At 41.0% G+C, this 26,759-nt stretch overlaps 1 protein-coding gene and 1 pseudogene across 4 annotated transcripts; both read right to left on the bottom strand.

The window, feature by feature from the left end:
* Nucleotides 1-6,584: 6,584 nt before the first annotated feature.
* On the bottom strand, nucleotides 6,585-12,782 carry COPS7A (COP9 signalosome subunit 7A). Of its 4 annotated transcripts, none has more exons than XM_033117287.1 (8): nucleotides 12,638-12,782; nucleotides 11,948-12,152; nucleotides 10,198-10,273; nucleotides 9,881-9,969; nucleotides 8,702-8,904; nucleotides 7,927-8,032; nucleotides 7,612-7,763; nucleotides 6,585-7,455 (listed from the first exon to the last, which is right to left on the bottom strand). In XM_033117287.1, exons 2-8 carry the CDS (start codon nucleotides 12,107-12,109, stop codon nucleotides 7,416-7,418), a joined length of 828 nt encoding a protein of 275 aa, XP_032973178.1. In that variant the 5' UTR covers nucleotides 12,110-12,152; nucleotides 12,638-12,782; the 3' UTR covers nucleotides 6,585-7,415. The 4 variants fall into 4 exon arrangements, with proteins under 4 accessions (XP_032973178.1, XP_032973176.1, XP_032973177.1 ...); XM_033117285.1 differs by having other exon boundaries at nucleotides 12,611-12,761; XM_033117286.1 differs by having other exon boundaries at nucleotides 12,525-12,751.
* A 796-nt stretch (nucleotides 12,783-13,578) lies between these two features.
* On the bottom strand, nucleotides 13,579-23,700 carry LOC117028743 (40S ribosomal protein S21-like; annotated as a pseudogene).
* Between the last annotated feature and the right edge of the window lie 3,059 nt (nucleotides 23,701-26,759).

The raw sequence follows: 26,759 nt of genomic DNA, 5'->3' as shown, positions 1-26,759 counted from the left end.
TCTGTTGATTACTGGGTGAGGAGTTTTGAAATTTTCAACTCTAATTGTGGATCTGTCCATTTTTCCATTTGATAGCTATCAGTTTTTGCTCCATGTATTTATTTTTTTAAAAAGATTTTATTGGGGAGGGGAATAGGACTTTATTGGGGAACAGTGTGTACTTCCAGGACTTTTTTCCAAGTCAAGTTGTTGTCCTTTCAATCTTAGTTGTGGAGGGTGCTGTTCATCTTCAAGTTGTTGTCGTTTCAGTCTTAGTTGTGGAGGGCGCAGCTCAGCTCCAGGTCCAGTTGCTGTTGCTAGTTGCAGGGGGCGCAGCCCACCATCCCTTGCGGGAGTTGAACCGGCAACCTTGTGGTTGAAAGGACCAACTGAGCTCCAACCAACTGAGCCATCCAGGTTGCTCCATGTATTTTGCAGCTTTATAGTTAGATGCAGAGACACTTGGAAATATGTAATGTTCTTCTTTATTCTTGGTAAGTTTTTTTGATATGAAGTTAATTTGTCTCATTTTACTATATGCGCATATCCACTTCCGCTTTCTTTTAATTATAGTGTTTGCATGGTATATCTTTTCCCATTCTTTTACTTTTAACCCACCTACATCATACTTTAAAAATGTGTTTTTTGAAGGCAGCATATATAGTTGGATCTTCTTTTTTAATCTATTTTAATAATTAATATTTTAATTGTTGCATTTAGGCTGTTTACATTGAATCTAATTATTAATGTTTGGATTTATTTCTATAATTTTTTATTTCTGTTTGGTCCTCTGTTTATAATTCCACTATTTCTACTTTCCAGTCTTTTTTTGGTTGATGTGGATATTATTTAGTATTCTACTTTATTGATTTTTTTTTTCACTAAATGTTTTTCTTTTTCTTTGAAAATCTCCTTATGTTTTCAATCCTGCTCTAGGGCAGGATTGGCAAGTGTTTTTTTTTTCTGTAAAGTGCCAGACAGTAAATATGTTGAGCTTTGTAGGCCCACAATATCCGTTGCAACACTTTGAATGCCATAGCATTAAAGCAGTCATAGACAATATGTAAATGAATGAAGTGTAACTATGTTTCAATAAAATTTTATGTACAAAACCAGGTAGTGGGCTGGATTTGGCCTGTGGAATATGGTTTACTAGCCTTTTCTCTAGCTTAGAAAATGTACTTTTTATAGTCCATTTGGAATTTGTATTTTACCACTTCAAGTTAAATGTAGAAACTTTACTACTGTGTAGGTCCCTTTGTTTTCTCACCTTTATGTTGTAGTGTCATATGTATTACATTTACAGATATTGAAAACCCCATCAGGCAATCTTATAATTTTCATTTTCAACTGTTATAAACATTTTAAAGAACTTAAGAGAAGAATAATCTATATTTACCATTTCTGTTGCTCTTTCTTTCTTGATGTCCCAAGTTATCATTTCTCTTCTGTCTGAAGAACTTCCTTTAGCATTTCTTTTACAGAAGATCTGCTGGTAAAAATTCTCATACATTTCCTTCACCTAAGAATGTCTTTATTTCACATTCATTCCTGAATGATATTTTCATTGTGTATAGAATTTTGAGTTGACAGTTTTCTTTCAGCTCTTTAAGTGTTGTTCCAGTTCCTTCTGGCTTCCATAGTTTCTCATGAGAAATCTGCAGTAATGAGTCATTGTTACCCTATATGAAATGCATTATTTTTTTCTGGATGCTCTTAGGATATTTGCCTTTAATTTTCAGCAATTTGATTATGATGTGTCTAGTCACAGATTTATTTTGATTATATCCTGTTTGCAGTTCACTAAGCTTGTTTAATGTGTATGCTTGTCTTTTGCCAAATTTGGAACTTTTGGAGTAGCCATTATTTTTTATAACAATTTATCTGTTCCATAGTTTTTCTCCTCACTTTCTGGGACTCTGGTGACAAGAATGTTAGAACTTTTTGTATTATCTCACAGGTCCCTGAGACTCTAGTGTGGTTTTTAAAAATATATATTTTTTGTCTGTTGTTTAGAGTGCATAATTTATATTGATCTATCTTCAAACTCACTCTTTCCTCTGTCATCTCCTTTCTTCTATTAAACCTATCCAATGAATATTTTATTTTGGTTATTCCTATTTTTCAGTTCTAAAATTTCCACTTGGTTCTTCTTTGTATTTTCTATTTCTTTGCTGAAGCTTTCAATGTTTCCATTTGTTTCAAGAGCATTTCCCCTTTCTTCTTCCAGTATGATTACAGTGCTTTGAAGTCATTGCTTTAAATTCCAATACCTCTGTCATCTTGGGGTTGTCTTTTCCCTGGAGAGTTCTTTGTATGCTGAGTAATTTTATATTTTATTTTGTATCTTGATATTTTGAATATTGTTTTGAGACTCTGGATCTTGTTAAAATCTTAAAGTTTTTTGTTTTAACAGGCAATCGAGTACTTTAGGTTCAGGCAGAAACCTGCCTTCCTTGTACTGTGGTACCAATGTCAGTTTTTCAGTTTGTGGTGCTATTTGAATCAGTCCTGCACATGTGCCATCCAGTAGCCAGTCAGACCTGAACAGTGGTCCACCCTGTAGCTCAGTTCACAAAGCTTTGGTAAGCTGTTTAGGGTCAGGATCTATGCTTGTGCAACTCACAGATGTGCCCAGGAGTTGACACACAACTCTAGGGGACTGTTCTCATGATTTCCTTCGTCTCTGCGATCTCCCTGACACTTTCTGGTTCTCTGGGGCTTCCCTTCCCAATCCTCTGGCCAAAAATTTGGGGTTTTAGTTTCTCTACTCTGTTGGGCATTTTCCACTATGTGTCTGGGCCAAGCATCAAGAGAGAAAATAAAAAGCGAGGGAATTTGCCTCACACTCGTGAGACAACTCCTGTGGTCAGAGATAAGAGTTCTCCTCCCGCATAATTTTAAGTGCCTACCCAGCCACTATTGCTGTCATTGTGCTACTGTAGCTACCTGGGGCTGGAGGTGGAAGAGAAGGAAAAAAGAAAACAACAGGGACTTCCCCCACACTCTAACCCTTAGGAATCCCTTCCTGCTCCTCAGACCTGCAATAGAGGGCTCCAAGAGCAGCTCTGAAAGAGCTCCTGATGTACATTGCTAGGTTTGGGGCTGAGTCCACTCTGGGCAATACTGGAAGAGGAAAAATGGTGAACTCACCAATGGTTTAGTGGAACTCTGAATTCTGGTTTCTTCCTCTCTGCTACCATTTATTTCTCTGAGATCTCAGATAGCTGTTCCATGCATTCTGTACAGGAACATGGGAGAGACAGGATGTGTTGTGCCTTCTCCACTTATAATTTGTGTGACCCTGGGCAACTTACATACCAAATTTAATATACCTCTTTTGTCATCTTTATAAGAGGATAATAGTTGTATCAATCTCAGAAGGTTGTTGTATATAAATTAAATGAATTTATATACATAAAGCAGTGAGAATAGTGCTTGAACATGGTAAGTACTAATACTGGCTTTTATTATTAGCAATTATCGTAGAAAGATTAGAAAACACATAGGCAAAGACAAAAATCACCCCAAACCCCATAGCATATATGAGTACATTATGGTTTATATTATTTCAGCTTTTTTAAAAAAAAATTTTTTTTTAAATTGGGGAAGAATGTGTTTCTCCAGGGCCCATCAGCTCCAAGTCATTGTCCTTCAATCTCTTTGGTGGGTGCAGCTCAGCTCCAAGTCCAGTCGCTGTTTTCAATCTTGGTTGCAGGGAGCACAGCCCACCATCCCATGTGGGAATTGAACCGGCAACCCTGTTGTTGAGAGCTCGCGCTCTAACCATCTGAGCCACCTGGCCACCCTATTTCAGCTTTTTAAGTCAAGATATATTTACCAATTGTTTGGTCAAATGAATGAGTTAAAGTATAGGATTATATCCCCTGCCCCATCCCCTAAATTATGCCCTTCACATTAGGGGAGAGATCACAGAATGAAACCTTTCTGCCTCCAGGCCTTCCTCCCCACTATTTCTCCCACCCCAAATGCTCATCCTCCCTTCCTTTTATTAGGCCAACTGCTACTTGCGCTTCTAGTTTCAGTTTAAAGGTCACATCCTTGGAGGCTTTCCTGACACCAGGCAAGATATAGATGCCCGTTAAATGCTTTCATGTTACCCCATAGTTTTTCGCACTTATCCCTTTTAATTTTATAACCATATACTTAAGAACCTCAAAGGACAGGACAAGTCCTCTCTCTTGTCCTATACTTAAAGTTCTGCATTTTCTCATCCCTCTCTCCCAGATGATGACCCTGGGCCTCCTTACCTGTTCTCCAAGGCCCTGCACTAGAAGCCTTTTCAGCACTAATCTGGGGAAGTCTGCTTATGTAAGTGGGACTTCACAGCTCAGAACTGAGTTGATAAAGGCAATGAAGGCACACTTCCACTCTATATCCCGGAGATTCTAATAGAACTGGGGTAAGAGTGGGGTCCAGGAATATGCATTTTTCAAAAGCTCCCCTGATAATTCTGATGCTGGTGGCTTAAAGAAACACTGCCTGTAATAGCAAATTTCTGACATGGCTTCCAATGATCCCTGCCTTCTGAGTCACTAGACTGGAACTGGTGATTGGTAAAAGTGATGGGATGTCTCTTCTGTGGTGAGGTTACAAAAGGTTATTTCACCTTGCCGATGTGGCATCTTGCTCTGAAGGAGAAGGCTACCTGGATGCCCTCTGACCAACAGTCAGCCAGGAAATGAGATCTTCAGTTCTGTCACCTATGGGGTAGTGAACCCTGCTGACAATCACTGAGCATGCTTGGAAGCAGGTCCTTCCCACTGGGACCTTGAGACAATATGGCTCTAGTTAACACTTTGATCATAGCCTGTGAGAGACCCTAAAGCAGAAAACTCAGCTCAGTTGTGCCCAGAGTCCTAAACCATAGAAACTGAGTTAATGTGTGTTGTTTTAAGCCACAACATGTTAGAGTAATTTGTACACAGCAGTAGGTAACTAATACACTGCCTAGACTTGTCTCTCTAAACCCCCTTTTGGCCATCCATGTTGGAAGACACACCTAAGAGGACTCTCTGATCTTTCTTTAACAGGATTTCATGAAATACTGACTGTAGACATTGTCTCTGCTCTTCTTGTGCATAAAGATGTGCACCAATCCAACTGCCATTTTTAGCGTCAGAGACTTGGCTTAACCTTTTAAACGTTATCTGTTTCATGTGCAAGAACTCTGAATGCTTCTGCAGGTAAGTTATCTTCCTCTTCCTCTTACCATAGTGGCCCAACCCTAAGACCATCTAAATTCCTGTACAGTATGGATCAGCGTGTGAGTGCAAATAGTGCTAAGGTTCTTGGCTGGGAAGATTTTCCTGGTGCCCTGGGCTTGGTTATACATGGAATTTCTAAAACCTGAACCAAATTTCATGGTCAAAAACTGAGCCCACAAATAATCCGCTCCCCTTCCCCCATGCCTTGGTAGCCAGGAGCCCATCTTTATAATTCAAAGACAAATTGCATTTCCATGTCCTTGGGGCTGTAAACGGCATCCCTGCCCGCCCCCCACCCCGCCCCACTTTGGGTGTTGAGCCAGATAGTCCCAGCCCAGCCCACACTACACTTTACAACCACCCACTAAAGGATGGAAACTAGAGAGGTCAGGGAAGTTATGGAACCATCAGCTGGAATTAGCTTACAGGAAAATGGGATACTAAGTTCAAGAGAAAAACGGGCACGGGCAGAGGGATGGGGTACAGGTTCAAAGCCAGGAATTAGCAACTTCTACACATTGGAAGGTGTGGGAGGAAGAAAGGATTTATTGCAGAGGTAGAGACTGAGAATCAAGGTGCAACAGGCTCACCAAGCTTGTCTAGAGAAAAACTAAAATGAGAAGCCAAGCGTGTCAACTCCTGAAACAGGGCTCCGTGGACTGGGCCCATTAAGTTTCCATTGCCTCTCAAGACAATACACTCAACCAGCCCACTTTTAATTGAAAACTCAGGATCTTTCTAGTTCTATGACTGAATACCTTTAGGACCAGTGAAGAGTGTGTCCTAAATCTCCACCTACAGAATAGCACAAACTCTGGAGAGCAGCTCAGTCAACACCGGGACCCTTAGAAAGCAACTGCTTCACATGCAAGTGAGGTGCTCAACAGTCCCTTACACTAGAGCTTCCCAATTCTAGGGAGTGCACAGCAACCCACGAAGCCAAGGAGATCAATCGTCTCAGGACACTGCGAGGGAAGCTCTCCCTTGGGCAAAAGACAGTATCCTGACTCCTGCTTCTTACTGTAGATCTGAGAGTTCTGTGTGATTGTGAAGTAAAACCTCAAGTTTACTGGCAACTCTTCCCCCTTATAATTCTATAAGGTGGAGGGAAACAGGCTGAAGTCAAGCTCCTTGAGAGCAGGGAATGACCATCATTTTGCATCTCCAGTGCCTATTACATGTTGGTGTCAGTAAGTATCCACTACTTCTAAATGAATGTTGAGATACTGAGCATTTTGTCCAAAGTCATATAGCCCAGGACTCAGCACACAGTATCTGATTCTCTTCTTTTTCCAAAATTTTGCTTTAGAGTGGATTGGGAATGAACCTTCTTCCCATCCACAAATATCAAAGACAGAAGATACCCAGTTCAGGGCATGTTTGTAGATAGACTTCTCATAGATTTATTTCTGTGTTATGTTATATATAGATTTATGTATATATACTTTTTTTATACAATCTATATCCCTTTCCCTTCCCCACCAATTTCACAAAAGGAAGTATAAATCCTTCCAAGACTGCCATCAGGCTTTCCAAGATAGCCAGCGCCAAGAAAAAAGCATCTCTCAACATCTCAAGAAACAGCTACCCTTCTTAGGCTCTGGGGTCATTGAAGCAGCAGCATTCCCAGGACCCAAGGGGAGGTGCGAGGAAAGGAAACAACTGTCGTGTGACAGAATTCTAGGATGAAAGTGTCCAGTGACTCCTACAAAGGCGGACTGGCTCCTAGAACTCTCAGAGTGGGAATAAAAGTGGCTCTGCAGATGCTGCCCAAATAGGCTGGGGGTAGGGAACAGAACTGGGGATTAGGCATGCAGGGGTGAGGTGGTACAACAAGGAACATATGTGGGTTATACTGCAGGCATCGCAGCCCCACCTACTCAATGACACATAATAAACAAGGACACATGCTGGCTCTTAAAAATATACGGGAGAGAGCATGGCAGCGAAGATAAGTAGGACAATGGGACACATAAGAAAGTCACATAAAACAAAAAGTACCAACAAAAACATGACTTGTACTTGCCTCCTCCCTAGAGAAGGGGTGATCTATGCTTGGGGTTGGGGAAGAGAAGAAGGGAGGTGAAAGAAAGGTCATGAACCTAGGATTATCAGCTGGCCAGGGGCACAGGAAGGCTCTTTGAGGACTCCTAAGGGGCAGGCAGACAGCTGGGATCCCGTATCTCCAGCGAAGAAACGACAGTCCCTTCAGTTCGACTTGGACCAAATCTTGGCACTCCCTCGGAGCCTGGCAAGAGAAGACAGAGAGGCTGCAGGGACTCCCCAAATGCCTAAAGGCGCCCCCATCCCCTACCCCCATGACTAAAGGGAGTGAGGGCAGCCAGGTCTCTGAAGGAAAAGCAGGGCACCTTGGAAGCAAGCAGGTCCTGCCACATTGGCTTACCCCTTGCCTTTTGAGGCTTTCTTGCTGGGCTGGCGCTGGTTGGTGCCAGCAGCTGGTTCCCTCAGTTCAGTCAAGTGTTGCTCAGGGTCCTGAGATGTGGCTGCGGCTGCTGCTGCTGTTGTAACTTTAATGGTTTTTTTAAGGTTGGCGACCTGCCAGGATGAAAGGAGTGGAAGATAACAAGGAAGGTTCCAGAACCTGACAGTCCCTGCCCACCTTGCCTGTCTGCTCCAGCCCCTGTCCAAACCCCTTTGCACTGGACAACTGGCCCAGGCTGCAGGAGCCTGGGTCTGTCTTGCTGTCCTGCCAACTCACCTCACTCTCAATCTGCTGCTTCAGGCCCAGCTGCTGCTCCTTGTGCTGGTTGGCACGGCTCACCTGCTCCTCGATGCCTGACAGCACTACCTCACAGCCCACACACCTGCAGGAATCGGGAGTGAGAAGCAGCAGGAGAGCTGTGATGACAGACTCACTAAAAAAAGATTCAGAAAGGACCCTAGATCCTGGTATCCAAACCCTTTTCTGAGTTAGGAACCCTCACCAGGGCACCTGGAAACCACCTGCAACAATATTCCCAGGAGCCAGAAGGACACTCAGGTAGGAGAAGAGAGCTATAAGGAAGTACCTGGAGTGATGTATAAGATGGGATTAGGAACTGAAAACAAAATGGGATAGGAGAAGCTAAAGAGAAAAAAAAAAGGTGTATGAATTAACTAAGGTTAGGGAAGGACACAAGGAGAAAAGCCAAAGTGGAAGAGGTCCAGGACCTATGGACAATCAATGCTGGTTACAGATCAATGGGTTGAATCCAGCCTAAGAGGTGACCAACCTCCCAGTGAGGATCCTCTAAGAGTACCACTCCCCTTTCCCTCCCCCAATTACTATACCAAGGACACCATCTCCTGCCTCTTGCCTCCCAACCCCTCCTCCACTCCTTTCCTCTCTGAGAAGCCTTTGGAGGAACAAGCTCATTTCCCTTCATCCACCTGGATTCCACCTCTGCAGCCCAGCCCAGCCTTCACGCCTCCAAAGCACATCTCCCTTTCTTGGGGTGAGAAGAGAAGGGACAATGCCAGGACACAGGTCTCACCACTCCTGTAGGGTTCGGGCAATGGCACTGAGGTCCTGGCGCTGGATGTCCCGCCCAATGCTGTAGTCAACCTCTAGCCGCTGATTGCGCTGGTCCAGGGAGCCACGCAGCACATCGGCGTACACAGCCTCAATGACAAGGTCTTCCAGCTGCCTCACGTTACGCAGGGCAAGGGCCTCCAGCAACACTGCATATGGGATACACTGGGGCCCAGGGAGGTCGGGCTGGGATTTGTGAGGTTCTGCTGCAGAGAGAGGCTTCCAACATTCTTCTTCCTTCCTTTCCCCAGCCTAGGCTCCCCTGCCTACCCTCCCCTCCTACTCCTAAATATGTCTTCTAAAAGGTTGGTTCTAAAGCAAAATAAATAAAAGTATTCCCACCTGAAAAATAATAGCATGAGAAGGACAATCTTAAAATGGAAGATTTATGCTCTCCTCCCATCCTTACCTCCCACACCACAGAGGAAGAAAGTGACCTCTACGTGGGTGTCAATCCTCTGGCCACAGCTCAAGGTAGCACTCAGACCTTGGTCAAGATCAGCTTGACATAATGGGAGTGTGTGGTGAGGGAGAGGTCCGGAGTTACTGTTCACCATTTACACACTGCGTACTTCCAAAGAGGCTTCTCACAATAGAGAGCCTGATTTAAGTAAAATCATGAAAACAACGGGAGAGCCTAGTAACAATTGGGAGAGTGCAGATGGGCGGGAGGGGGATATTTAACGAAAAACCAAACCTAACAGGAAATATAGAGACACTTCCAGGTTACATTATTTCTTATTCTAGGAAATAGAAGCCTAGTATTCCACCAGCAGACAGAACCGTGTTCCCAGCTCTGAGCGTGGAGGCTGTTTGGATGGGAATTTCTATAATGGGGAGGAGGGTGATTGTTGAACAACACAGTGAATGGCATCCTAGTTGCTATTTGGACCCAAAACTAAAGATGTTTAGAATTTGATTAAAAAATTAAAAGAACAGAAAATTAAGAGAATATTTAGCCTAAAAGGCTGCAGGTAATGGAGTTCAAATACAGACCTTGGAGGGACATGGCGGGGAAAGCAGAAAGAAGCAACAGTGTGGTCAACGGCTGTCCAAGTACAAATTCTCTTCAGACAGGCCCTTGTGAAGGGCTATACAAAAGGATGCTCTTTGGCTCAGGACTGGGGGAACTATCACTCACCTTGACTTTGGCAGCCAGGGTGACGACGGACAGGTGTCGAAGCTTATTCTTCTGAGCCTCTGTGAGCGGGGGAAGATTCCGGGCTTCAGCTAGGAAAAAAGGACAAAGTATAGGAAATTCTGATTCCCTTCTTGTGGGAAGGCCTAGCCTCCTTCCACTGATTTTTTTTTTTTTCAGTTGTCCATGCCAATTCAGGCTTGACCCAAGACTCTGTGTACCTAAGGGATCTAAGTAGGGTACCCCAGGAACTTCTAAGTCCCTCCAGAAAATGCCCTTCTCCCACCTCCACTACTCTAGAGCTCCAGCCCTCTGGTTACCTAGGTAGTCAGCATATGTCCCATAAGCAAACACCGTGAGCAGGCGGAACGTTGAAGCAAAGTCACTCTCAGCCAGCTGCAAGAATATGAGGGAAGAGATGACAGGAAGAAGGGCCTCTCTGTTCACCTCCTCCCAGCCTTTCCCTGTTTCAAACCCCACTTTCTGGCCCCATCGTTCGTCTCCATTAACTCTCCCAGCTCACTGAGAGGAACTGTCTGCATCTTTCATCACTCTCCCCATAGGAAGGCCTCATTTCCACCGCTAGGCCTTTGCTTACACTGCTCCCCCAAACCTACAATGCCCTCTTCCTCCATATGCCCCCAATTCCTACCCTAAATTCAGAGTTTAAAACATTCATAGCGTTCAGTATCTAACACACACACACACCCAACATTGCAAATGGTGTTGTTTGGTCCTTAGAGTGTGTTTAATATTTGTGAGTTTGATTATCTTTAGGCAGTTTGTTATACTCCCCTATTCACCAGACTCCTGCCTCAGCCTCACTCATCTCTGACAGCTACATGGCCTAGGCAGTCATTGGAATTTGTGGCCTCTGCTTCAGACCTGCCTCACCCAGGGGGCTTTCTCATCCAGGGCAGCCCACCTAGATCTCCTTTTCTATCACTGATCACTCATTCTGGCACTTATTCAATCAAACCCTACCTAAGGTTGTTACCTAAGAATGTATTTCTTTCCAACAGGATTATAGACCTAGTCTCTGGTATCCCACTTAGGTCTAGCAGAGTTAAGTATGTAGTTGGCTCTCTCAATAAATACTTGCTAAATAAATGATATGTACATGTATATCCATTCGTCTGATCTCTGTAACTGGGAAGTAAGTTTCAGAAGGATAAGCTCTATTGTCTCTTACTTTTCTGGCATTCCCAGACAACTAGCAGAGTGCTAAATATACATACAATATGTGCTTTTTCTTCACCTTGACTGAATATCTTTAGTTCCACTGCAGAGGAAAGCAGGGAAAGAAGGCAGCCAGTTTTCTCCGTACCACAGAGTGATCCCAGAAGGCTAAATCCGCTGACTCAATCACTGGCCCTCAACAATTTAACTCATAGTTTGCCCACATACCACTGTCATAGCATCTCAGGACTTGGGCTGGTGTCATATATCTTGGCGACTCACCCACCCTGGATTTTAAACTCTTAACTCTGCCACGTCTGTGTGAATAGTTCTCTATGCTGTGTTTCTAGCATCTTGCCACATGTCTTTATGAAAAAGGACAGCTTCTACCTGATCTAATTTAAGTGAATTAGCATATGGTGCAAAGAGGGGAGTACAGGGCATGCCAATCTCATGTTACATTCCTTCCATTTATACCCGACTTCACACTTTCTCATAATTTCATCTGATTTTTATAGTAACGGTGAGGGGGCATTATCAGCTCCATTTTTAAAAGAGAAAACTGAGCCCCTAAAATAAAAGTATCCTGATCAAGGTGACATGATTATTAAGGGCTATTACATTGGTGGAGACAGGCTGGAATCAGGTCTCCTATTCTGAATAACAGGCTCTTTTGCTTAAGAATATCGGGTTTCACAGATCACTTATCCTCAAAGGGAAACTAAGAGGCTTACTTGTGTACTTAGTACTCTTGCAAGATGCCAGTTAATCATCATCCTATTCTTGTTCAACTGAATGGTTATGGGGTTACAAAATGAGCCCTGCCCCCCCATTCTCAAATTCAAACTTTAGCCCCAAGCTTCCCTGTGGGCTATCCAGGTCAGGACCCACCTCTCTAACATTAGGCATATCCAGCAGTTCCCCAAACACGTAGACACCAGGGGCCTCCAGCACTTGGTGGATGAGTGTGGCCAGTGCTGCCCCCTTGGCCGACTTGGCCAGGAGCAGAAATTGCTCCTGGTTCTGCCCTGTCACCTTCACCTCGGCACTCATGGCTGCACTGAGCTGGGGGTACTTGGGCTCAGGATGTCTGGACCTGAAAGGAAAGAGGATGTGAAAATGGAGGTCCCTAAACAGTGGGGGAATGGGAAGCACAGGGCTAGGGGCTGATTGCAGAGGCACCGAGTCACTTCTGCAAAGAGGAATCAGAGACGGAGCAGTCTAAAGCTCGGACCTCGGAATCCTAATACGGGGCCACTTTGATGGAAGCCTGGCTGATACAAGGTTGCCACGCCCACCCTCCTCCCACACTTGGGCCTAACCCCAAAACCCACCACATGCACCCCAATGAACCCCAAAGCACAAGATGCAGTGGGGGAATGGGTGTCACATGGTGTCCATCCCAGTGACGACGCTACCTCGTATCTCCACTTGTGTCCCGCAGGTGCCCCCAACCACGTGACCTCACCCTCAAGATCCTTCCACGTGGCTCCGCCCCCTCCCTTAAAGAGGCCGCCCCGGGACCGCGGGCTCCCGCCGACTGCTGTGTCGTACCCTGGAATAGACTCTGCGGGCCGCTACCTGGAAGCTTCGTCTTCCAGAGCACGGGGCGGGACCGTCGCTCCGTCACCTCCGGCAGCTGTTCCGAGCCTTTCCTGCCACCTCCATGCAGGGTCGCTCTGGCCACTAAACTCTATGGATGACTTCCGGCCGCACTTCCGCTCTTACTAGGCGGGTTTGGGGCGGGATATTCCTCGCTCTCGCCTTCCGACTGCTGAAGTAGCTGTGAGCGACACACGCATTCTACTCTCTGATTGACTGTTGAGGAAAGACTGACGGGCGCTTTTTTCGTGCTTTGTTTCAATAAAACTTTATTGTTGGCCAGCGCTAGACGCTAACTGTAGAGAGAACCTCTGATCTCAGGCAGGTACCGGGTGGTTCTGTGTCAGTTCCAAGCTGCCAGAAATCTGGAGACCTGGCTGCACGGGGGTCCCTGAGGCGAGAGGAAGGCTGTCATGGGAAAAGAGGAGGAAAAACAGGGGGGAGGGGCGGGAAGCGGGATTTGAGGAGGAGAGTGGAAGGAGACCATATCAATAATAGAAGTTTAGCAGCAGAGATCATCTGGGTAGTTCAACCACTCATTTTTTTGAGGAGCAAGAGAAAAGAAGTGGAAAAGGTAAATAACTTACATGTATTGAGTCAGGCATCTTTTAAAATTTTATCCCATTGAATCCTCATAACTACAGCGTCCCTAGTGTGACTCCTGGACACCATCTATCTTGATTACAACATGTACTTATAGAGTGATGCTTTCCTGAACATTGACTCTTTTAATTCTTTGGGGAGGAAAAAAACCTAGGTGTAAGGAAGGCATGTATTATTATCGTTTTACAGATGAGGAAACTGGGGTTCAAGTCTTTTCAAACCCGAAATCATCTTTCCACTTCACCATGATACTTTTTTTTGGGGGGAGGGTCACTATTTATTTAGGACAAATACTCCACATCTGTGATTCTCTCCAGTCAGAAGTTCTTTGAGACGATGCTGACAGCCTTGGCCAGTCGGAGAATGGAGTCATCTGACTCACCCATCCTGTGAATGGCCCCACAGATAGCGTAGGTTTTAAACGCCATTGAACCTGCCTGTCACCTTGTCAACCTCAGACACATTCATCTGGATGGATGTATGGTCCTTGGCGCCGATGATATGGTTGCTGGCGGGGCATTTCTGCGGCACATACAGGTCCACGAACTCGCCTGCGTCGTTCTGCACGTTGGGGGAGCACCTGGTGCCACCACGACGAGTGTGAGCACAGAAAGCTCACCATGATACTTTAGGGGAAAAAAATTAACTAACATTTCTATACTGTTTTATATTTCATACCGGGTTTGCAGAAGTTCAGATGAGAATAAAAGTTAATGACGTCTTGGAGGCTTTTGTGTTAAGCACTGAGCTAAGAGCTTTACTTAATTCGTTTGATGCTTATAACAACAACCTATTATTGTTTCCATTTTCCAGATTGAAAATCTGAGAGCCAAGGAAGTTAAGTAATTTATATGTAAATGAAAGAGGAGAACGTGGAAAAAGAGGACAGTAAATAAGAGAAAATCATAAGACTGGTAGACTACTGCAGCTGAAGGGACTTTAAACTTAAAATTTATGGTCCACATGGTGTGGTTTCTAGAAGAAAATGGGAAGCAGAAATAGGAAAGGAGAGAAAGAGAAGAAAAAGAAGAAGGAGAAAGAGGTGGAAGAGGAGAAAGAAGAAATGAATGGAAGAGATGACACATAAAAGTGAGAAGAAATCAAAGACATAATAAAATATCCAAAGTTTGAAGGAACCAAAGAATTATGAGTTCAATCTTATCAATTTAAAGAGGAAAAGAAAAAAAATGAGGAAAGAACGAGAAAAGAGCCAACTATGTTCTATTATGTTCTATTAGGTCTTTATTTTTAAAACTTTTAAAAAAGTCTTTATTTTTTTTAGAGTAGTTTTAGGTTTACAATAAAATTGAGAGGAAGGAACAGAGATTTCCCATATAACCCCTGCTCCTACACATGCATTGTCGCATCCAGCGCAACAAGGGCAGTGAGGGTGCGAGAAGGGGCGGTTTGCGTTAAGTTTTTAAGACAGAAACAAACGGAGACTTAATGCAGTTAAATCTCTCAGAAGGCCAGGGGTCTGTCAGTCTCAGAGGGCTGGAGCCCAGAATAAGGCTGACTGAAGGTTTTTATTGATAGGTATACAAACACAAGAAAGTAACATTGTTTCTTACACGGTCTGTGAGACTCATACATCATAGTAGAAAAATGTTTATTCCAATCACCCTTTGTCTATAAACAGCCGAAGCACAAGGTCCCATGATGTCTAACCTAAGGTATGTACCTTTTTAGGGTCAAGTCTCTCATATTGTAACAGCTCCATTGAGATAAGTGAGAGAACTGATCTTTGTTGTCTTCATGATTTTTCTCACAAACAGGTGCAAGGGAAAAGCCAGAGCCGGCAACAGACTTTCCCAGGCAGGGGGAAGGGGAGGCAAGGCCCCTTTTCATATTTCTCTAAGGCAGCTCATTAGGGGTCCCCACTCGGTTCCGCCTGGCTTAGGTTGTATCTCCCATGAGGTATCTTATGTCTTTGGCTGCAAACCATCTTTTGGGGACCGGACAGAGAGACATAAGGTGTAAACACAAGGATGGAACAGAGTCCCAGAAAGGCACAGTCTTACAGACTCTTCTTTCCTTAAGGAAAGACACGGGGGGACAGTTGGCTAGGCTGCTGTGTGACTACAATGCATAACTTCCCCCATTATCAACATCACTCACCAGAATGGTACTTTTTTTTTTTCCAAGGATGAACTTATATTGACACATTATAATCATCCAAAATCCATGGTTTACCAAAGGATTCCCTTTTGGTGGTGTACAATAAGTGGGTTTGTATGACATACATCCATCGTTTAATATCACACAGAGTATTTTCACTGTCCTAAAATTTCTATGTTCTCTGCCTATTTATCTTTCCCCACCCCCCACTCCTGATACCTACTAATATTTTTTTTTTCTTACTAATCTTTTTATTGTCTCCATAGTTTTACCTTTTCCAGGATATCATAGTGTGGGAATCATACAATATGTAGCCTTCTCAGATTGGCTTCTTTCACTTTAAGTTTCCTCCATGTCTTTTCATGACTTGATAGCTAATTTCTTTTTAGCACCAAATAGTATTACATTGTCTGGATGTACCACAGTTTATTTATCCATTCACCTACTGAAGGACATATTGGTTGCTTCCAAGTTTTGGCAATTATGAATAAAGCTGCTATAAACATCTATGTCCAGTTGTGTGTGTGTGTGTGTGTGTGTGTACATAGTTTTTTACTCCTTTGGGTAAACACCAAGTAACGTGATTGCTGGGTCATGAGTAAGTGTGTTTAATTTTGTAAGAAACCACCAAACTGTCTTCCAAAGTAGCTGCACCATTTTGCATTCCCACCAACAATGTATAATTCCTATTGCTCCACATCCTGGCCACCTTTTAGTGTTGTTAGTATTCCAGAATTTGGTCATGCTAATAGGTGTGTAGTGATATCTTGTTTTAATTTGCATTTCCCTGATGACATAAGATGTGGAGCATTTTTTCATATACCTACTTGCTGTCTGTATATCTTCTTTGGTGAAATCATTGTTTGGGTCAAATTGTCTGTTTTCTTATTGAGTTTTAAGAGTTCTTTGCATATTTTGATTAATAGTCCTTTATCAGATTTGCCTTTTGCAAATATTTTCTTCCAGTCTGTGGCTTGTCTTCTAATTCTCTTGATATTGCCTATCTCAGAGCAGAAGTTTTAAATTTTAGTTAAGTCCAGCTTATCAATGATTTCTTTCATCAATCATGTCTTTGGTGTTGTCTCTAAAAAAGGCATCACCATACTCAGGGTCATCTAGGTTTGTACTTATGTTATCTTCTAGGAGTTTTATAGTTTTGCATTTTACATGTCCCAGTCTATGTAGGTCTGTGATCCACTTTAATTTTTCTGAAAGTTGTGTGTGTATTCAAAGTCTGTGACTAGATTCATTTTTTTTGCATGAGAATGTCCAGTTGTTCCAGCACCATTTGTTGAAGAGACCATCTTTGATCCATTGTATTGCCTTTGCTTCTTTGTTAATGATTAGTTGACTATATTTATGGGGGTCTATTTCTGGGCTCTCTATTCTGTTCCATTGATCTATTTGTTTATTTTTTTGGCAATACTACACTAGCTTTATCACTATAGCCTTACAGTAAGTCTTGAAGTCAGGTAGTGTCAGTCTTCCAACTTTGTTCTTCTCTTTTAATATTGTATTGGCTATTCTGGGTCTTTGCCTCTTCATATAAACTTTAGAATCAATTGTTGATATCCATAAAATAACTTCCTGGGTTTGTGATTGGAATTCCATTGAATCTGTAGGTCAAGTTTGGAAGAACCTGACAATATTGAGTCTTCTTATCCATGAATATGGATTATTTCTCCATTTTTAAAGTTTCTTCTTTAATTTTGTCCATCAGAGTTTTGTAGTTTTCCTTATATAGACTTTATATATATTTTGTTAGATTTCTACTTAAGTATTTCAGTTTTGGGGTGCTAAGGTAGATGGTATTGCATTTTTTATTTCAAATTCCACTTGTTCATTGTTAGCATATCAGTAATTAATTTTTGTATATTAATCTTGCATCCTTCAATCTTATTATAATTGCTTATTATTTAGTTCGAAAAGAATTTTTTTGGTTGATTCTTTTGGAGTTTCTATATAAATTATTACATCATCTGCAAAGACAGTTTTATGTCTTCCTTCCCAGTTTATATACCTTTTATTTCCTTTTCTTGCTTTATTGCATTAGCAAAAATTTCCAGTATAATGTCAAAAAGGAATGGTGAGATGGGACAGCCTTGCCTTGTACCTGATCTTAGTGAGAAAGTTTTGAGTTTCTCACCATTAATTATGATGTTAGATGTATAGGATTTTTGTTATTGTTGTTGTTCAACTTTTTATAAGTTTTAATGACAACCCTTTGAGGTGCATATTAATATCTCAGTTAACCTGTAAAAATACCAGGGATCACAGAAGTTAATTTGTTGTGGCGGCCAGATGGTTCAGTTGGTTAGAGCGTGAGCTCTTAACAACAAGGTTGCTGGTTCAATTCCCACATGGGCCAATGAACTGCGCCCTCCACAACTAGACCGAAAACAATGACTTGACTTGGAGCTGATGGGTCCTGGAAAAATACACTGTTCACCAATATTCCCCAATATAATAATAATAATAATAATAATAATAATAATAATAATAATAATAATAATTTGAAGGTCACCAGTATAAGTGGTGGAACTGAGATCCAAATGCAAGTTTGTCGGATTCCAACACTGTGTTAAGAAAGAGATGAAAAAAGAAAGAAGAGAGGAAGAAGAAAGAGATAATTTGAGATCTAGTCTTGATTCAGCCATGAACTAGCTGTGACCTTAAAGCAAATTGTGTCATCTGTGGTATCTCCTCTTTCATGTTTGCAAAGTGAGAGATAAATAAAATCCCCAAGGCCAATTCTGATTCTGATGTTTTATGGTTCTGTGAGAAAAAGAGGAGGAAAAGGAGAAAAGGAGAAAACAAGTGGAAAAGGAGAATTTGGAGAAAGAGAGGAGAGGGATAGACAAAAGAAGTGAGATCAGAAAGAGCAGAGACAGAAGAGGAGGAAGAATAGATGTAAGAAAGAAGTAGAAATGGGAAAAGTGGGAAGAAAAGTAAAGATCTCCAAGGGGAGGATGGAAGCTAATTAAACTTAAACATAACCTAGGATATATCGTTCATTCATTTGTTACTAAGTGACAGTTGTGTACAAGGCATGTGCCAGGTGCTGTGTTTTTGTTGTTGTTTGTTTGTTTTTAATTTTTATTGGGGAATGTCAGGGAACAGTGTGCTTTTCCAGGGCCCATCAGCTCCAAGTCGTTGTCCTTCAATCTAGTTATGGAGGTCACAGATCAGCTCCAAGTCCAGTTGCCGTTTTCAATCTTAGTTGCAGGGGGCGCAGCCCACCATCCCATGCGGGAATTGAACCAGCAACCCTGTTGTTCAGAACTTGCGCTCTAACCAACTGAGCCATCGGCTGCTCCAGGTGCTGTGTTTTTAATGCTAAGGATAGAACACAAGATGCACTTAAATAAATCCAGAGAGGCTGACTGACATTCAAGGTGTCAGACACATAATAAATAAAATATTCATCATGGATTCAAAAGGTATATATTGAGCACCTCTTATTGCCAGGCATTGTTCTATCTACTAGAGATATAGACACAATTCCTGCTCTCTTGGTATTTACATTTTTTTGGTGAGACTCAGGCAATAAATACATAAATATACATATACATAAATATTATGTAGAAAAACAAGAGGGAGATGGAGATGTTTTCTGTTTTATATATGGTAATAAAGAAAAGCCTCTCTAATAAGGTAACAATGGAGCAGAGACCTTAAAAAAAAAAGAGCAAGTCATGTGAATTTCTTTGAGGACAGTGTTCTAGGCAGAGCAAACTACAAGTACAAAGATGAGAACATATTTAATGTATTTGAAGAACAGCAAGGGGACCTGTATGGCTAGAGCAGAGTGAGCAATGAGAGAAGTAGTGGAAGAGACCAGAGAGAGAACAAGCCAGATCATATCAGACCTTGTGGGCCATTGTAAGGACATTGGTTCTTCCTTTGAGTGAGATGGGCAGCCAAGGGAGGATTTGAGAGAGGAGTAACGGGATATAACCACCCATATGTTTAAAATATGATGGCTGCACGGACAGAAGTAACAAGTCCAATTAGGAAACTACTGCAATTATCTAGGCAAGAGATGGTGGTGGTAGCAATGGAAGTGAGAAGTGGTTGGGTTCTGAATTTGATTTAAAGCTAGAGTGAACAGAATTTGCAAATGGATTAGATGTGAGGTGTGAGAGGAGAAAGGGTTAAGAATAACGTCGTACAGGCAAGCTGCACCAAATTTCAAAATGCAGATCATTTTAACCTTATACAAACTTTTCCTGAAAAATAGGAAAATAAAGGACACTCCTCAACTCATTCTATGGGACCAGAATTACTTTGATAAGCCAACCAGAAAAGGCAATACTAGAAAGGAAAATTATAGGTCAATCTCATTTATTAAGAAAGATATAAAAATCTTCAATAAAATACTAGCAAACTGAATCCAGCTATGTGCAAAAGAGATCAAAATCCAAGACTAACTTGAATTTATATCAGGAATTTCAGGGTAGCTTAATATTAGAAAATGCATTCATTTTATTCATCACATTAAGAGACTAAAGGAATAAATCACAGAATCATCTCAATAAATACAAAAAAGCACGTGATGAAATCAACAAACATTTGTGATCAAAAAATCTTTTAGAAAGCTAGAAGGGCACTTGTTAATCTGATAAAGGAATGCCTGGTATCACCAATTCTATTCAGTCTTTTAATGGGGATCCTGGCCAGAGTCAGAAAAGGGGAAAAGAAAAGTTGAAGGATTACATAAAAACAGAAACAAAGCTGTTACCATCTATAGAAAGTGTGAAAATGTGATAGCATATGTAGAAAATTCAAAAGAATCTACAAATAAATTATTAGAAAAAGAGCTTAACAAAATTTCTTGACAAAAATGTACAAAATCAATTATGTATCTCTATATAAACAACGAGATGATGAATAATTTTAAGTTACCACTTGCAATAGAATGAAAAATATCAAATACCAAGGTATAAATGTAAGAAAATATGTGTAAGACCTATATGCAGCAAATTATAATTTGTTGTGAGACATTGAAGAGGGCCTAACATAAATGGAGAAATATTATCATGTTCATAGATTAAAAGTCTCAATATCAGGAGGAAGTCAATTCTCCCCACAGTGATTTATAGATTCAGTACAATCCTGATCAAAATCCCAACAGCCTTCTTTGTGATTGAGTGGAACTGACAAACTGATTCTAAAATTTACATGGAAATGCAAAAGGACAAGAATGGACTCTTGAAGATGAACAAGATGGAAAGACTTGCTTTTTACCAAATACTAGAATATAATTACAAAATCATAAAAATTGAGATAGTATTGGCACAAGATAGATAAATTGATCACTGGAACATAATACAGAGCCAAAGAACAGACTCACATATATATAGACACTTGGTTTATGAGAGTTTGCACTTTTGAGCAACACATTTCAATGTTGCTGTGACCATTGAGTGTCTATATGAAAAAAATAAAACAAAACCCCTACCTTAAACCATATACAAATATCATTACCTACTATACAATAGACTAAATGTAAAAGACAAATTAAAAGCCTTTTAGAAGATAATATAGAAAAATATATACATGAGTCCGGGGTAAGGAAACATTTCTTAAGACTCAAATACACTAACCATAACAGAAAAGATTGATAAATTTGACTACATTAAAATCAAGAACATCTGTTCATCAAAAGATAAGCCACAGAATAGAAGGAAGCATTTGTAACATATTTAACTGACCAAGGATATGTCCAAAATGTATAAAGGACTTCTACAAATGAATAAGAAAACCCTAACAATAAAAATTATTAATATAAACTAAAGACCTGAACTACCACTTTACAAGAGGAAATCCACAAGGTCAACAAACATTTGACAAGGTGCTGGACCTCATTCATCATCAGAGACATGCAAATTGAATCCATAATAAAATATCATGGTATGCACCAGAATAGCTAAAATTAAAGTCTGAAAAATATTAAGTACTGACAAGAATATGAAACAAGAGAAATTCTCATATATAATTAATGAGAGTACAAGTAGTTAAACCACTTTGGAAAAGAGTTTAGCATTATCTAACAAAATGGAAGATACCCCATGATACAGCAATTCCACTCCTACGTATGTAACAAATATATATAGTATTATTACATATATGTCTTCAAAAGCAGACAGAAGAAACTATATTGTTAAGTAATGCACACATATATGGGAAACTGTTAAGAAAAGCAAGGAAGTGGTTGCCATAAAAGTCAGAATACTACATACCTTTGGTGAGGAAGAAATGGTGTATGACTGATTCGAGAAACACAGTCCTTTTTGAATACTAGCCAGGTTCTTTTAGTTAGCCTGGATGGTGGTTACATGAGTATTTTCTCTATAAGTATTCCCTTTGTAAGTGTTCAATATACTTTATATTCATGTCTTGTTTTATTTATCTTTGTGTGTTATTATTTCACAAAATTAGAAATGGGCTTTTAAAAAGCATTTAATTCAACACCTACACATGACAAAACCCTTAGCAAACTAGGAATAGAAGTGGTCTTATTTAATTTGATAAAAGTTATTTTTTAAAAAGCTCTAGCAAACACCACTCTTACTGGAAAAGCTTTGGAAGTGTTTTTAAAACCAGAACAAAAGAAAGATACTAGCTATCACTACTCGTATTTAACATTGCACTAACGGTCCTGGCCAGCACAAGAAAAGGAAGTTAAAGCCATGGTATGGGAAAAGAAAAAGCAAATTGTCATCATTTGCAAATGACATGATTATCTTTGCAGAAAATTAAAAAAATCTATAGAAATACTATTATACAAAAGAGAGAGTTTATCAAGGTGGTTGGCTCTAAAATCAGTATTACAAATCAACTGCATTTCAAAATAGCAGCAAAAACAATTTGAAATGTAATCTTAAAAAATATCATTTACCATAAGAGAAAAGCAATAAACTACCCAGGAAGAAGAAAAGATGTGCATTATCTGCATGCAGAAAATTATTCAAATTCATTGAAAGACATTAAAGATGTAAATAAATGGAGAGATATCCCAAATCCGTGATAGGAAGTTTCAATATCAAAAAGACGTCAGTTTGTCTTGAATTGGACTTTGGATTCAATGCAACCCCAATTAAAATCCTATGGAACTTGACAGGTTGCCTCTAAAATAAAGCAATGGCCAAGAAGTGTACAATATTCTTGAAGAAGAGTTTATTGCCAAGGCGGTGTTTGCTCTGGGGGATATCTACATTTATTTTAAAGCTATAGGATTTAAGAAAGTATGTTATTGCTGCAGGTTTTTAAAAGCCGACCAATGGAACAGAATAGTGTCCAGACCAGATCCATGTATATGTGCAACTTTGATATATAACAGAATTAGCAAAGCAGAGCTGGCAGAAAGGAGGGACTGTTTAATAAATGAAGCTGAGATAACTGATTTTTTATATTAAAAATGAAAAAAATAGATCCCTATAATACACCATATAGAAAAATCAATTCCAGGTAGACTTAAGGCTTCAGTATAAAGAACAAAGGTTTAAAATCTTTTGGAGAATATGTAAGAAAATATTTTTCTGATCAGAAGGGTTGAGAGTAATTTTTTACACAAGATACAAAAAGCATAATCATAAAATAAAGGGTTGATAAATATGCTGTCGTGCGGGGCGGCCTGCGGGGTCTCAGCTCCCGCTCCCCACACAAGAACACAGGATATGGAGAGGCCAAAAAGGAACACCCACGGAGCCATAGGTAGGGGAGTCATACCACTATAGTCTCACTGGAGGCTGGATTCACACGAGGTGCGACCTGCTGTCCACTTTGCTGCCAACCGACCGACTCCCCATTTGCTAGCTGCAATCCGCCTCTCTGCAATCCGCAATCCACACTCCGCCACTTGCTAGCTTAGCCACCATCTTCTTGCTAGCCCCCATTTTCTGCTAGCGTAGTCACAGCAGTTATATTAGTGGCCAATGGCTCACTGGTTACAGCTGACGGCCAACTAGCCACAGCTGATGGCCGTCCAATCACAGTTGATGGCCATTTACTACCCGAGCCTGCACCTTTCCAGGTGAGGACAAGAGCCTGGAAACTGCACTCCTGGCTCTGTCCCCACATATGCCTATATCGAAATTAAGAACTTCTTATAATCAAAATACGGACAGTCCCCACCTTATGATGGTTCAACTTATGATTGTTCCATTTTAGGATGGTGCAAAAGTGATACGCATTCAGTATAAACTGTACTTTGAGTTTTAGATGTTGATTTTTCCCATGGCTAGCAATACTCAGCTCGTTACTTTCACGATGCCGGGCAGCGGCGGTGACTTGCGGCTCCCAGGCAGCCACACAATCATGAGGGTAAACAACTGATATTCCACAGTGTACTGTGTTGCCAGCATTTTTTTGGATCTTGTGTTTTGTGTTTTTGCATCCCGTCACGTGTACAAAACACCCATCTGTGTCTCCCGCTTCTGGTGAGAAGAGGAAAGCAATTACTCTTGAGATGAAACTCAAGATAATTGCCCAACTGTGGGCTGATGTAAGTGTGCTGAGCACGTTTAAAGCAGGCGAGGCTAGCAGTGATGTTCGGCCGGTGAGGCGTATTAAACGCATTTTCGACTTACGATATTTTCAAATTAGGATAGGTTCATCAGGATGTAAGGTTCACCGTAAGTTGAGAAGCATCTGTACATCATGAAGAAAGTGAAAGGACAGGTCACAAGTATCTTCACAAAGGAGAAAATATTTGCAATGTTGTGGGGACAGAGCCCCAGAGAGCAGTTTCCAGGCTCTCGGCCTCACGTGGAAGGGTGCTGGCTCAGGTAGTAGATGGCCGTCAGCTGTGGCTAGTTGGCCGTCAACTGTAACCAGTGAGCCATTGGCCACTAATATAACTGCTGTGGCTAGGCTAGCAGCAAATGGGGGCTAGCAAGAAGATGGTGGCTGAGCCTGCAAGTGGCGGAGTGTGGATTGCGGATTGCAGTGAGGCGGATTGCAGCTAGCAAATGGGGAGTCGGTCGGTTGGCAGAAAAGCGGACAGCAGGTCGCACCTCGTGTGAATCCGGCCTCCAGTAGACTATAATGGTATGACTCCCCTACATATGGCTCCGTGGGTGTTCCTTTTTGGCCTCACCATATCCTGTGTTCTGAGCAGGAGCTGAGACCCCACCGGACGCCTTGCATGACAAATGTGTAAAACTGACAAAAGATGAGTATCCAGAATATATAAAGAACGCCTACAAATCAATAAGAAAAACACAAACAACCCAAATGATCAGGCATTTCCAAGAACAGGAAATTAAAAAGGCTAATAAGCATATGTAAAGATGCTCAACTGCATTAGTAATTAGAGAAATGCCAAATAAAACCACAAGGAGATACTACTATACACTTTCTGGGCTGGCAAAAATTAAAAAGTCTAAAACTACAAGTGCTGGAGACAATGCAGATCAATGGGAACTCAAATATTGCTGGTAGGAGTGTAAATTGAGAAAAAAAATTTGGCATTCTTTCTCAGATAATTATTCTTAGACCTCCCAACCTAGCAGTTTCACTGCGAGATACAAGCTCCAGGGAAACACTTGCACATATACTGGAAACAAATACAATAATGTCCATAGCAACAGTGTTTATAATAGCAAAAAACAAAAAAAGGAAACAAATCACAAATCCATCAATAGAATAAGTTATGTGCGCACAATGGTGCATTATATGTATTCCAGTGAAAGTGTATGAGCGACATGCAACAATATGGGTAAATCTTGGCAATGTCAAATTCAGTGAGAAAACAAACATGTACAAGGAGATATAATATAATTTTTATAGAGCTGAAAAATAAGCAAGACTAAACAACATATTGTTTAAGCTTATACCCATTTGTGAGAAAACTATATTTAAAAAACAACAGAATAATAAAATAAAATTGGGGAGATAGCGATTATAAGGAGGGGCAGTGCAATGGGAGGATGGGGGACGACATAGATGCAAGTTATTGGTCAATTTCTAGTCCTTGAGTTGGGTGGTGGGTTCACAGATATTCACTTTATTTTTCTACTTTATAACTAACATATATATTAGCATCTTGTGCATCAAATTTTTATATGTAGAAAATTATATTTATATATAATATAAATACATATTATATTTGTGTACGTATATTTAAAGATAATAAAGTCAAATAAAATACTAGCCAGCTATAAAGACATTAAAAAAAAAAAAAGGTGACTCCAGGGTTTTTGTCCTGATCAACTAGAAGAATGGAAATGCCATTTCTTAAAAGAGGAAGTGCTAAGGGAGGGGCAGGTATACAAGTCTGGGAGAAGGGAAGGGGCTGGGCTGGAGATAAAAGTTTAGGGGTCATCAGTAAAAATTATATTTAAATCCCGGAAACTGAATGAGATCCCCTGGGTTGTGACCATAGATAGAGAAGAGAACCAAGATGCGGCAATCGGAAAGACAAAGAGGAACTGGTAAAGGAGAAGGAGAAACCAGTGCGGGAGGACAAAAATTAGGACAGTATAGCATCATAAAAGTCAGGTCAGAAAGCGTTTCTAGAATGGGACCTGATCACCTGTATCAAAGGCTGTTGACCAGCAAATAAAATGACACTGACAATTGACCTTTGGACTTGGAAACATGGAGGTCACAGGTAGCCTTGGCAAGAGGAATTTCAGCAGGGTAGTTTGGGCAGAAGACTGAAGGGGTGGGTTCAAGAAAGATTGGGAGCATGTCCATAAGTCAGAATACTATGAGGATGTATGAAAGGATGACAAAGCCCTCTCTTCATTGATATGGGAAAATAGCAAAGATCCACTGCTAAGTCACAAAGGAAAGATGTAGAACAGTGTATGTGGTATGCCAACTCTTATGTAAAATACATGGGGGAATAGCAATGTATACTACTCTTTGCTTGTGTATGCATAAAGAAATTCTGGAAGAATACATAGAAATTAGTCACAATGAGGGCAAGGATGGGAACTAGAAAGATGGTGGACAGGGCAAGAGTAAAAACTCATTATATAACTTTTTATATGTTGAAAGCTTTTTTGTACATATGAATGTATCACCCATTCAAAATAATGAATTACAAATATGAAATAGTTTAAGTTATTAAAAGAGAAAGAGAAGGAATAAGAGAAGTGGAAGAGATGGTGAATGGAGACAATCTCCTGAAATGCTTTGCTTTAGAAGGGAAACAGAGAAGGGCAGACACTGGATGGGGAGATGGAGCTAAGGAGGGTTTGTTTTCAGCTGTGAGAAATTACAGCCTGCTTACGTGCTGCTGGGAATAGTCAGGTAGAGAGGAGAAGAGACACGCAGGAGACGGAGGGACAGGCATTGGAGTAAAGTATTTGAAAAGGCCTGGGATTCCCCTCAAGCCCCAAGGAGAGGTGGGGCTGGGATATGGTGGTGC

Source organism: Rhinolophus ferrumequinum, chromosome 10 (genome assembly GCF_004115265.2).
Source record: "Rhinolophus ferrumequinum isolate MPI-CBG mRhiFer1 chromosome 10, mRhiFer1_v1.p, whole genome shotgun sequence".
Taxonomy (NCBI): Eukaryota; Metazoa; Chordata; class Mammalia; order Chiroptera; family Rhinolophidae; genus Rhinolophus; species Rhinolophus ferrumequinum.
The sequence above is the reverse complement of the archived record's forward strand: the minus strand, read 5'-3'. Positions and strand labels throughout refer to the sequence as shown.